Source organism: Mustelus asterias, chromosome 18 (assembly GCF_964213995.1).
Source record: "Mustelus asterias chromosome 18, sMusAst1.hap1.1, whole genome shotgun sequence".
Classification (NCBI taxonomy): domain Eukaryota; kingdom Metazoa; phylum Chordata; class Chondrichthyes; order Carcharhiniformes; family Triakidae; genus Mustelus; species Mustelus asterias.
The window spans coordinates 40,157,652-40,169,965 of NC_135818.1; the positions used below are offsets into that span (position 1 = coordinate 40,157,652).

General features: G+C 43.2%; 1 protein-coding gene across 1 annotated transcript; it reads right to left on the minus strand.

Annotated features, from left to right (window-relative positions):
- Nucleotides 1-423: 423 nt before the first annotated feature.
- On the minus strand, nucleotides 424-11,887 carry psma6a (proteasome 20S subunit alpha 6a). Its single transcript, XM_078233802.1, has 7 exons — nucleotides 11,428-11,887; nucleotides 7,635-7,729; nucleotides 4,927-5,008; nucleotides 4,137-4,292; nucleotides 2,542-2,720; nucleotides 2,319-2,413; nucleotides 424-613 (listed from the first exon to the last, which is right to left on the minus strand). Exons 1-7 carry the CDS (start codon nucleotides 11,501-11,503, stop codon nucleotides 556-558), a joined length of 741 nt encoding a protein of 246 aa, XP_078089928.1. The 5' UTR covers nucleotides 11,504-11,887; the 3' UTR covers nucleotides 424-555.
- Between the last annotated feature and the right edge of the window lie 427 nt (nucleotides 11,888-12,314).

Consider the following 12,314-nt stretch of genomic DNA (forward strand, 5'->3'; position numbering starts at 1 on the left):
ACAGAGATTTAATTCATTTTTTTAAAAATTAAAGGATTTTAAATTGATTATCGGTCTGTTAAAATCTTCATCTAATTGCATTACAAACAAACCAGAGGTGTTTTTAAACTTTTTAGTAACTGTGGATGAAAGTCACTGGTGCCCAAACTGTTCTTTAACACACTCCCAGAAGCTTGTCAAACAATTCCTCTGTAATGTTCAATGGGCTGAAATAGTTACATTCTGCACCTAATGATTCCAGGACATTCCATTTTATTCACCTCCAAATAATAGGTTCTGGCTGCAGTGAGAGGTTTGGGAGTTTAGAAGCAGCATGAGGAGAGATAGGCTCCTTCTCTCTCCCTTTTTTTACATAGAAAAGGCCAACACCCGACCTCTCGGTGAGATGAGAGCATATTGTGTAAACATGACTTTAATCAATAGCGTGTTCCAAAATCTCAGCTTTATTTGTACGGATTAAAATACAGTGTAGATGGCATACTGTTACAGCAATCCAGTCTTCCATTAACAATGCTCTCTATGTAACAAATAAAGAATCTTAAACTAAGTGGAATTTCAGTCTCTCTCTGCTAGAGCAACCAGATGTGTATCAATTTCAGCTTCTGAAAGAATCCTGGGGCAAAAACAAAAATTGTCAGAAAAAAGGCTTTTCATGTTCAAACACATTTTAGAAATAAAAATTCAAAGATAGATTACAGAATTAAATCCATTTGTATTTCATACTATTTTAAAATTTCTAAGCTGCTCAAAGTAAAGTCGAACTATTTAAAGAATGAAGGCTGTAGAGAGAAACGTTAAAGACATGAAACTGTTCTGGAGGTAATAATGAAGCAGTTCACTTGTTTAAAGTTTTAACTCTGAAGGATAATTTACTCAAGTGCTGAGTACTGGCCTAATGTCACACCTGAGGAAAGGCACCATTCAGGGATTAGTTTATACCATTTTCTTTGGGGCCAATTTTCACATTGTGATGCCTAGTAAACTGCGAGTTGCAGGTTGGCTGCCTGTTAAGTCTTTCCAACAAAGTCAAATGAGGAAGGGTGTATGCTGTGCAACCAATCAGCAAGTACCTTTCTCCCCCATGCCCAGGTCGGTTATGTTAGTACCTTTGCAATCCCAACATCTAGTCTCAGCATCTCCCGATTCCATATTAAGGTTCCAACTCCATTTATCCAATTATGAGACTTAAACCCAACTTCAGCAAAGGATTTTGAATTGTATTAGTATGGATTTTTCCCTTTTCTATTATAAACGTACGATGGCCTCTTAAGTTACCACTTCATGCCAATTTACAAATACTGCATATAGGAAGACCAGGCCTAATTGCGACTCCAGTTGATTCTGAGTAAATAGTTAATGTGTAGCCCAGAGAACAAGCTTACATATTATTTCAAGGTGAATCACATTCGAATACAGTTTCTATAGGTGCAAAGCTAATGTTTTAACACATTGCACTACCCTGTTTCACCGTGTTGTAACCCAAAAGATGTGATAAACATATATTTTAACCACTATCTTTATCAAAAGATTACCAGATTTCACACAAATCAAAATTAAAAGATGCATTCCAAAGAACGAATATCTTAGGGTTCAAAGCAGGTTTTGTTTCCGATGTAAGATTGCAAGTGAAAAGATTTTATTTTTGATTAGAAAGGTGCCCTTTAACTTGTATTTATCAATATAAACTGCCATATATAGGGTTAAATTTTATTTTAGACCATAAGATATAGAAGCAGAATTAGGCCACTCGGCCCATCGAGTCTGCTCTGCCATTCTATCATGGCTGATATGATTCTCATCCCCATTTCCCTTGATCTCCTTATTGATCAAGAACCTATCTATCTCTGTCTTAAAGACACTCAATGAACTGGCCTCCACCGCCCTCTGTGGCAATGAGTTCCACAGATTCACCACCCTCTGGCTGAAGAAATTTCTCCTCATCTCAGTTTTAAAGGAGTGTCCCTTCACTCTGAGGTTGTGCCCTCAAGTTCTAGTCTCTCCCACTAGTGGAAACATTCTCTCCACGTCCTCTCTATCTAGGCCTCTCAACATTCTGTTGTTGTAAGAGGAGCAACTAAGTGCAAAGATATAAAGTTGAGGTCAGGAAAAGCACAGAGGTCAAGTTCTCGAACATTCCAGTAGAGCTGATTCAAGTTCAATGTATTTTAACACACATGGCCCACATTCTGACAAAGATGTTGTCAAGTTCCTCTAACTTTGAACAACTCATGTCTTCTGTAATGGTGCATTCTACAAATCACCAAGGAATAAATAGTTTACTGAAATTAGACAATTAAGTAAATATGATCTTTAATTACCTAAATTTAGGGTTATCCACTGTAACCACCCCTACTTCAATTTCAGAGGGCTTGAAGTCAATGGACAGCACTGTGGACAGGCAAGTTATTGCTGTCTGAAACAAAAGAAAATATCATTTCAAAACCAGAACTACAAAAATCACTAGTCTACAGCTGATCACAAAAAAGAGAAAAAAAGGAAATTCAACCTAATTATTGGTGCAAGGGCTTAATACTTTCATACCTCTACAGTTTGTGCATATATCCAGTCAAGCTTTTTCTTAACTTTCTTTTCCAAGAAACTTGTGGCCTCTGTCTGTTTGACTCCTGCGGCAGTGGCCTTGAAACCACAATAATAACCTGCAGGGTCACACTTGTAAACCTGCGCACCAAGCTCTTCGTCAACACCTACCAGAATCATACCTGTAAAACGGAACATTCAAACTGAATTTTTGTTTTTAAAAACATTTCATTTCTGTTTAGCATTTAACAGAATCACAGAAACTCTCAGCACAGAGGGCATTTAGCTTGCCACGCCCTTGCAGGTTTTTTGAAAGATGAGCCATGTTTAATCCCACAACCCCACCCTTTTGTCTATAAACCTGCAAATTCAGCATCAAATATTCGTTCAACTATCTTTTAAAATGTTTGGAATCGGCTACCATCTTTCAAGTAGGGTGTTCCAGGAGCAGTCAACTCAGTTGGGAAAAAAAATTAGATTGTGAACTATTCAATGGAAAACAAAAGATCTGACTAAATCTTCCTTCAACATTTTCTCTGCTGCCAGAATACAATTTGATCTTTGTTACTTAGTTGCTATTGTTATTTAATGTCTTTAGAATCCAGTAGAAGTATGAATCACACCATGACAAGATTTCTACATTCTTTCACAGAAGTCTAACAATTACCTGAATTCTATAAGGATTGGAATTTGCTCAGCATTTTCAGGGAGTACATCATCGCAGGATGGCATGAAGCCACTAGCTTCCTTTTTTGAATTCTAAATTTAAGAAAATACTACATCGAATTAACAAACCTGATCCCTCAATGAATTCTACCTCTTGCCCATTTTGGAGAATAGATGTAAATACAGATGATCCAACATTGTATCAAAATAATCAATTGAAGTGACATTGCTGGAGATTATTTATACATGTCTTGTCTGCTGATTTCAAAGACTGACAGTACAGTCAGCACAAATGGCCAATATTCATGCAAGAGACTCGACAGTGAATATACAATTGAGGGGCACCACATTCCTATCTTGTCCTCAGTTAAATTTAGAATTTCAGCATGGAGGAGCAATCAAGAATTAGAGTCCTGTCCAACATTTATCCCCATCTAACATCACTAATTCTGATTCTCTGGTCAGCACCTCGCCTTACGCATGGGACGACTTTGTGGTGAGCAAATTGGTTGTTCTATTTCCCTACAAGAGTGACTTTAAAATTACGTTTTAGGATTTAAAGGCACTGTATAATGCAAATCCTTTCCTTTTTTAATACAACAGAGAATTGAGAATAATTGAGAATTTCCGGCTCTCTATAGCTCAGCTATTCATTATCTTAAATCCACAAATTCATTGGGAGAGTCACTCATTTTTTTCAAATGCAGTAAGGGTATGGTAATAAACCTCTCAGCAATGAAGGATCACCTAGTTTAACAGGTTGATGTTTTCTCAATTAATATCATTAAGAAAATCATTTGGAAAGTTATTTTTGATAGACCATTAAAACACGATTGTATATGACTTTATAATCTACAGGTACTTGCAAACTGCGATTTGAAGCAGAAACCCAATGTTGCATTAATCTTATACTACATATAGAAGTTGCTTACAGCATCCCAAGGGTCTCATTTCAGCATTTTGTGTGTATACTTGGGAAATATCTGCAATCCGTTTGCACAACATGTCCACTGGGATATCATAGCCATACTTGTACTTCCAGTTTGCAGCTTCATACCGAGCTCTCTGAACCTGGGACCTGCTGTCTGCTGCAATTTAAAAACAAAAAGAAATTAAAAGGTGAAAAAGATCAACATTCAAGGAACAGTGTAAATAATTGTAAGCAAGGTTCATTTATTTTCATTGTTAATTTTAGATACTCGAAAGGTGAAAGAGCCACCATGATAATGGACAGTACCAAGGGTGAAACAAAAGACAGAGAACAAATCAAGTAGTACTGGTTAGGTGACACTGAATCTGGGTTTACAAATACAAGCAAGGAAGACCACTTTGCAAACAAGAGTCTCATCTTATACAATGACTCTCTCCTTAACTATGTTCTTCTTTTCAGTTATTGGTAAGAGTACTTGTTGGACGTTATTGGCCATGTTTCCAGGCACAAGATTTGGTCGATACTCAGATGGTTTCAATAATATAAACAGAAAGTACTGCAAATATCTTTCATCATCAACCTGAAAGATCAAGTCTGCTTCTCTCTCCACAGACTCTGTCTGATCAAAGTATTTTCAGAATGTTTTTTTAAAATTTCATGCATCTTATTGTATTGTTGACAAGATTCAGTTTCCATTGTTGACATTAATTAAATAGACTTGATATCCAAAAGCAAAGTCAGCTAGTCTAAAAAGAAGAACCTTAATCTGAATCAGTTTTTTAGGTTCTTACCTGTCATTCCTGTCATTACACATCCTATGTTTTCAGTTATTCGGAACAGATGAGTGACTGTGTTGGCATCCAATAACTTATCCTGAAAAACAACAAGTTGAACTACCGGATTAAGGAGCGTACACAATAAAGAACTGAAGGCTGCACCTTAAATTAAGTATGAAGCGAGGACAACAGTAGAGTGAGAGAGAACCCAAAGCCAGCTGCAGACAATCCCTCCATCAGCCATGGGCTCAGCAGGCCCATTGCTTTGTGAGTTCCCATTCGTGGCTTGCAGGTTCAAGTGTTGTTCTGGCTAAAACCAAGGTTAACACAGATTAAAATTGTAAATGTGAGATTAATCACAATGGAATTTAAACATTTTACCTGACAGCCTAAACAAATGACAGATATTTTTGGATTTAATTGGGTTCTGAAAGGCAATTTTAAGAATCCCAAAACTCAAAGTATAATACTCCTATGATCCAAGATAATCTCCAATTATATAACTTCTCTGCTAGAGGCAGCCATTTCAACACACTACATGGGATATCTTTGGGTAGCCCACCCGCTAACCAAGCTTGATTGTCTTGTAATTGCTTTTCAGGGTAGTCGAATTGCAGCTACTCTTAATTCAATCAATGTAAGTTTTGCCATGCACCTAATCTCAGAAGGTGATTCCAGATCTTATTAAATTTCAATATTTTAGAAAGTAGTGAATCGTAGAATCAGAGGCAAATTAAAGACATCAATGGCACAGGAAGTGGCTATCTCCCTATTGTGTTTGTGCCAGCCAAAACAGCTCTCCAGGCTAATCCCACTCTGAAGCTCTTGGTCTATAGGCTTATAGGTGGCAGCATTTCAAGTAAGCAGCATGGTGGCACAGTGGTTAGCACTGCTGTCTCTCAGTGCCAGAGACCTGGGTTTGATTCCAGCCTTGGATGACTGTGCGGAGTTTGCACATTCTCCCCGTGTCTGCGTGGGTTTCTTCCCACAGTCCAAAGATGTGCGTTTAGCCACTTGGTATTCAAGTTTGATAATTCATTCACATCAGTCATCTGCCAGTAACATAAGAGTTATCTTTAACAAATTTATCGCAGGCAAGGCTGGCATTTATACCCATCTCCAGTTGCCCTCAGAAGGTAGTGGGGCAACAGAGTGGCTTGCTCAACCTCTCCAGATGGGCAGTTAAGATTCAACTATGTTAGTGTTGGAACAGAATCGTACAATGGACAGAGTAGACAAGATTGAATGTTTCCTTTCCTAAAACATGCCATTGAACCAATGGGTTTTTAAATAACAAATGCATATTTGCTTTCATTTTCACAGCATCCACACTTGTATTTCCTGACTTCGCCATTTAAATGCAAATTTCCAAACTGCCATGTTGGAATTTGAACCGTGTAGTTAATGTAACATCTGTACATTATTACCTTTAGCAACAGTTTCTTCACTCGACTGGATCTTGGTTAGTTAAACCACATCAACTCCTCCCAACAGCCTTTTCAAATAGAGCCAACATTTCAAGTCTAGATGACCCTTCGTCAGCTCTGATGAAGGGTCATCTAGATTCGAAATGTTGGGCCCGATTTTATCATCAGGTTGCGCCCATTTTTGGGCGCAAAAAAACTTGGTAAAGTTGGGCGTGAAGCGAGTAGCGCGATCTGCGACTGCCTCCATGCCCATTCCCCCTTTACCAATCGCCTAAAATGGCCGTGATCGGGACTTAATGGGCTGGATGCCCAAACTTACCGGCATTTCTCCCTTTACCGCCGCGTTCGCCTGTCCAGATTCGGCGCGAAACAGACATGGTCCACAAAGGTCCAATTCGGGTGTTCCAGCTTCTGAGGAGGTAATTTCAGAGCTTCCAGTGGCTCTCTGACTCAAATCGGTGGTGGTGGTGGTTGGGGTCAGATGGCTGTCTGGTGGAGGGAGGGAGGTGGGTCAGGTGGCTCTCTGGTGGGGGGGGGGGGGGGGGGTCAGATAGCTCTCTGGTGGGTGGGGAGGGAGGGAGGTAGGTCGGATGGCTCTGGTGGTGGGGGGGGGGGGGGGGGGGGGGGCGCGGAGAGGAGGGAAGCGGGTCAGATGACTCTGGTGGGGTGGGGGAGGTGGGTCAGATGGCTCTCTAGTGGGGGTGGCTCAGATGGCTCTCTGGGGGGGGGGGGGCGGAGGCAAGTCAGATGGTTCTCTGGTTTATGGGGGGGGGGGGGGGGGGCAGGGAGCCACGATTGGTCTGGTTGGTGGGGGGGGGGGGGGGGGGGGGGTGAATAAGTTGGACAGTTATGTTATGGGGGTGGGGCAATGTCTGTGGGGACCAGGGGGGAGGCATTATCGGGGCCCGGGAGCGATGTGGCAGGGGAGCGTTTTTCTATTTTTTTTACTGCACATGCGCAGTTGAAGGCTCGGATCGGAGCAGCAGTGTTTCGTGCGCGATAAGCCCCAGGATTCCACAGCGTGATTCAGAATCGCTGCTTTTTTTTCAGGCAGAGTGCATTTGGGGGTGCCTGAGAACGGGTCAAAAAGTCGGATCTGAAACACTCCCAGATTTAGCACTTGGAACCAAAATGGTAAAATCGGGCCCTTTGGCTCCATTCTCTCCCCACAGTAGCTGTCAGACCTGCTGAGATTTTCCAGCATGTTCTATTTTTGTTTCAGATTGCGGCATCCGCAGTATTTTGCTTTTCGCCGTTTTAAATGCTGCCACGACAGGTACTTCAGTTTACACTTACCGGTACTTTCTTCTGTGTAACTATTACAGCACAATCCTTTCCACGAACAGCAACTGAAGTGAGACCACCCTGGTTTATAGCCTTAAAAGCATATTCTGCAAAAAAAAATTCAAAACGTCTTAGGCATCAATAACACGGAAACCCAAGTTCAAATCATGCTGCTACAACAAAATGATTTACTACAATGAATCTCATGCAGCAAACTTAACTTGGTCTTTACATCACAAAGCCACTGCTAACATTTACCAGATGTTAAACGTCTCGACAAGTTACAGTCTAGGTATTAGCAGCTATGATAGAGCTATGCTGCCCTGACTACCCAATCCCACCTGACACACCCTCTGATGAGGGATCTCCCCCACCGCCCCAAATGAAGGTGCCCCCCCACTCCCACATAGTGCCTGAAAACAGTACCAGGCCCTTTCTCTACTACCATTTGCCCCCCACTGCCCTTAGACTTCCATGTCTCCCCTTATCCCAGACTCTCTCTCTCCCCCACCCCACAGACTCTCCTACTCCAGAACAAGCCCACACCCCCAACTTGTATCCCCAACTCCAGCACAGCCACTTTGCCAGTCTCCCCTACCAAGCACACCCCACCCCCCACATCCCCTTCTCCCCACCACATCTCTCCTCCCAAAACCCCAGGCTTCCCCCAGTCCATTGTACTGAAGAACCTCCCAACACTCCAGCTCCTCTCCTCTGCCCCTGAACCCATCACTCCCAGTGTCCCCTACACCAGCACCCACCCTTAGTCACCCCCCCACCCCAGTCGCCTTTAGCCCAGCACCCCGCCCCAGTCGCCCCAACTCAGCATCCTCGTCCCAGTCGCTCCAATCGTAGCAATCCTGCTTCTAGTCATCCCTCCCATAGCCCCCTACCCCAGCGCCCCCATTGCCCCTATGTCTCCCCTACTCCAACGCCACCCGTTGCCCCATGTCCCGCATCGCCCTACCCAAGCATCCCCATTCCCAGTCGCCCCTACTTCCGTACACCTGCCCCCAGACATCCCTCCTCCCAGTTTCCCTCCACTCGGAGTCAGAGGTTTACAGCATGGAAACAGGCCCTTTGGCCCAACTTGTCCATGCTGCTCTGGTTTTACCATTAAGCTAGTCCCGAATGCCCACATTTGGCCCATATCCCTCTATACCAATCTTACCCATGTAACTGTTTAAGTGCCTTTTAAAAGACAAAATTGAACCCACCTATACTACTGACTCTGGCAGCTCATTCCACTCACAACCCTCTCTTTGAAAAAACTACCCCTCTCGACTCTTTTGTATCTCTCCTCTTTCACCTTAAACCTATGCCATCTAGTCTTAGACTCCCCTACCTTTGGGAAAAGATGTTGACTATCTAGCTCATCTATGCCCCTCACTATTTTATAGACCTCTAAGATCACCCCTAAGCCGCCTACTCCAGGGAAAAAAGTCCCAGTTTATCCAGCCTCTCCTTATAACTCAGTAAGAAGTCTCATAACACCAGGTTAAAGTCCAACAGGTTATTTGGAATCACAAGCTTTCGGAGTGCTGCTCCTTCATCAGGTAAGTGGTGAAGGAGCAGTGCTCTGAAAGCTCGTGATTCCAAATAAACCTGTTGGACTTTAACCTGGTGTTATGAGACTTCTTACTGTGCCTACCTCAGTCCAACACCAGCATCTCCACATTTTTAATTCAAACCATCAAGTCCCGGTAGCATCTTGGTAAATCTTTTCTGCATTTTCTCTAAGTCAATAATATCCTTTCTACAATAGGGTGACCAGAACTGTACATAATATTCCATGTGTGGCCTTACCAATGCCTTGTACAACTTCAACAAGACGTCCCAAATCCTGTATTCAATGTTCTGACCAATGAAACCAAGCATGCTGAATGCCTTCTTCACTATACTGTCCATCTCTGATTCCACTTTCAAAGAGCTATGAACCTGCACCCCTAGATCTCTTTGTTCAATAACTCTCACCAACACCCTACCATTAACTGAGTAAGTCCTGCCCTGGTTCGATCTACCAAAATGCATTACCTCTCATTTATCCAAATTAAACTCCATCTGCCATTCATCTGTCCACTGGCCCAATTGATCAAGATTCCGTTGCAATCCAAGATAACCTTCTTCATTGTCCACCATGCCACCAATCTTGGTGTCATCTGCAAACTTACTAACCATGCCTCCTATATTCCCATACAAGTCATTAATATAAATGACAAATACCAGTGGACCCAGCACCGAGCACTGAGGCACACCGCTGGTCACGGGCCTCCAGTTTGAAAAACAACCCTCTACAACTACCCTCTGACTTCTGTCATCAATTTTGTATCCAACTGGCTACCTCACGCTGGATCCCATAAGATTTAACCTTATGCAACAATCTACCATGCGGTACCTTGTCAAAGTCCTTGCTAAAGTCCACGTAGACAACGTTGACTGCACTGCCCTCATCTACTTTCTTGGTTATCCCTTCAAAAAACTCAATCAAATTTGAGAGGCATTCCACTCACAAAGCCATACTGATTGTCTCTAATCAGTCTTTGTCTCTCTAAATGCCTGTAGATACTGTCTCTCAGAATACCTTCTAACAACTTACCCACTACAGACATTAGGCTCATCAGCCTGTAGTCCCCAGGCTTTTCCGTGTAGCCGTTCTTAAGCAAAAGCACAACATTTGCTACCCTCTGATCTTCAGGCACCTCACTTGTGGCTCACAATGATTCAAATATCTCCGCTAGGGGACCCGCAATTTCCTCCCTAGCCTCCCACAACATCCTGGGATGCACTTCATCAGATCCTGGGGATTTTATCTATCTTGATGTGCTTTAAGACTTCCAGCAGCACCTTCTCTGTTAGATGTACACTCCTCAAGGTATCACTATTTTATTTCCCCAAATTCCCTAACATCCATGCCTTTCTCAACAGTAAATACTGATGAGAAATATTCATTTAGGATCTCACCCATCTCTTGTGGATCCACACATAGATGACCTTGTTGATCCTTAAGAGGTCCTATTCTTTCCCGAGTTACTCTTTTGCCCTTTATGTATTTGTAGAACCTCTTTTGCCCGATCTGCCAAAGCAATCTCATGTCCCCTCTTTCCCCCCTGATTTCTCTCTTAACTCTATTCCGACATCCTCTATACTCTTCAAGGGATTCACTTGGTCCCAGCTGCCTATGCACGTCATGTGCCTCCTTCTTCCTTTTGACCAGGGCCTCAATATCCTGAGTCATCTAGGGTTCCCTACTTGAACCAGCCCTGCCCTTCAGTCTAAAAGGAATGTGCTTAACCTGAACCCTGGTTAACACAATTTTGAAAGTCTCCCACTTACCAGACGTCCCTTTGCCTGCCCCAATCAACTTTTGAAAGTTCCTGTCTAATACCATCAAAATTGGCCTTGCCGCAATTTAGAATTTTAACTTTTGGGCCAGCACCTTCCCCCCAGTCTCCCCTATCCAAGCACCAATACCACCCCATCCCCTCCCCAGCACCAATACCATCCCATCCCCCCCCCAACCAATACCACCCCATCCCCCACCCCCAGCACCAATACCACTCCATCCCCCCCTTCCCCAACATGCCCCCAACCCGTCTTCCTTACCCCAGTTTACCCCCTCCCTTCAGCTTCTCTACCCCCCTCGCCGCGTGGCTGTGGGGGGTGGCACTTATTGTGCTTATCCCAGTCCAACGCCGGCATCTCCACATTGTGGGGGGATAGGCCCCGGGATGACTGAGCGGGTTGTGTGTATGTGTGCTGCCGGCTAGGCCCCGGGCGGGCGGGATGGCGAATGGGCCTCACTCACCGACTTGGTACAACCTTCCCTCCGGGGAGAAGATGGTGATGTGACGGTCAAAGCCGGCGCTCGATCCCCGGGACATTTTGACCAAAAACTCAACCAAAGAACAACAACATGCAACAGCAGCAGCAACACCCGGAACTAATTCCCAACCCGACAGGATGTCCGGTTTGCAGCCCTGTCTGACCCGGAAATATTACCGTGGAGCTGTCAATCAGACAGCAACAAAGCAGCAGCAATGAGCATCCAGAGCATCAAATACTATGTCAATCTCAAGGACAAACAGTGTAGATACTGGAAATATGAAATATAAACAGAAAATATTGGCAGAGTAAGATAGGGTTAAAATTTTACCTCTGTGACTTGGAAGTCACAGGGTGGCACAGTGGTTAACACTGCTGCCTCACAGTGCCAGGAACCTGGGTTCGATTCCCAGCTTGGGTCACTGTCTATGCACAGTGTGTATGTACTTCCTGTGTTTGCGTGGTTTTCCTCCGGGTGCTCTGGTTTCCTCCCACAGTCTGAAAGCCATGCTGGTTAGGTGCATTAGCCATGCTAAATTCTCCCTCAGTGTACCCAAACAGGTGCTGGAGTGTGGCAACTAGGGTATTTTCACAGTAACTTCATTGCAGTGTTAATGTAAGCTTATTTATGACTAATAAATTAATTTTAAAGCACAGCAACCTGAATTATCTCTGTGTTTTTGCACAAATGCTGTCAAACCTACTTCCAGTTTTTCCTATTTTTTATTTGTTTCAAACCATATTACATGTAGATTCATATAGATTCAGGAGCATCTTGTATCCAAATGAACACTTTCACTAATTAGTTATAAAAGTATTGGAGGTGAGGGAAATATGAGAGTCAAGAATCATTCAATAGGATAACAAAGA

What these genes read in the sequence shown, in the direction of transcription:
- psma6a (XM_078233802.1), bottom strand. Translation starts at nt 11,503, where the DNA reads ATGTCCCGGGGATCGAGCGCCGGCTTTGACCGTCACATCACCATCTTC. An exon ending in TGTAATGACAGGAATGACAG is followed by an intron (nt 4,293 to 4,926) that starts GTAAGAACCTAA and finishes TTTAAATTGCAG; the next exon opens with CAGACAGCAGGTCCCAGGTT. An exon ending in TATATGCACAAACTGTAGAG is followed by an intron (nt 2,414 to 2,541) that starts GTATGAAAGTAT and finishes CTTTTGTTTCAG; the next exon opens with ACAGCAATAACTTGCCTGTC.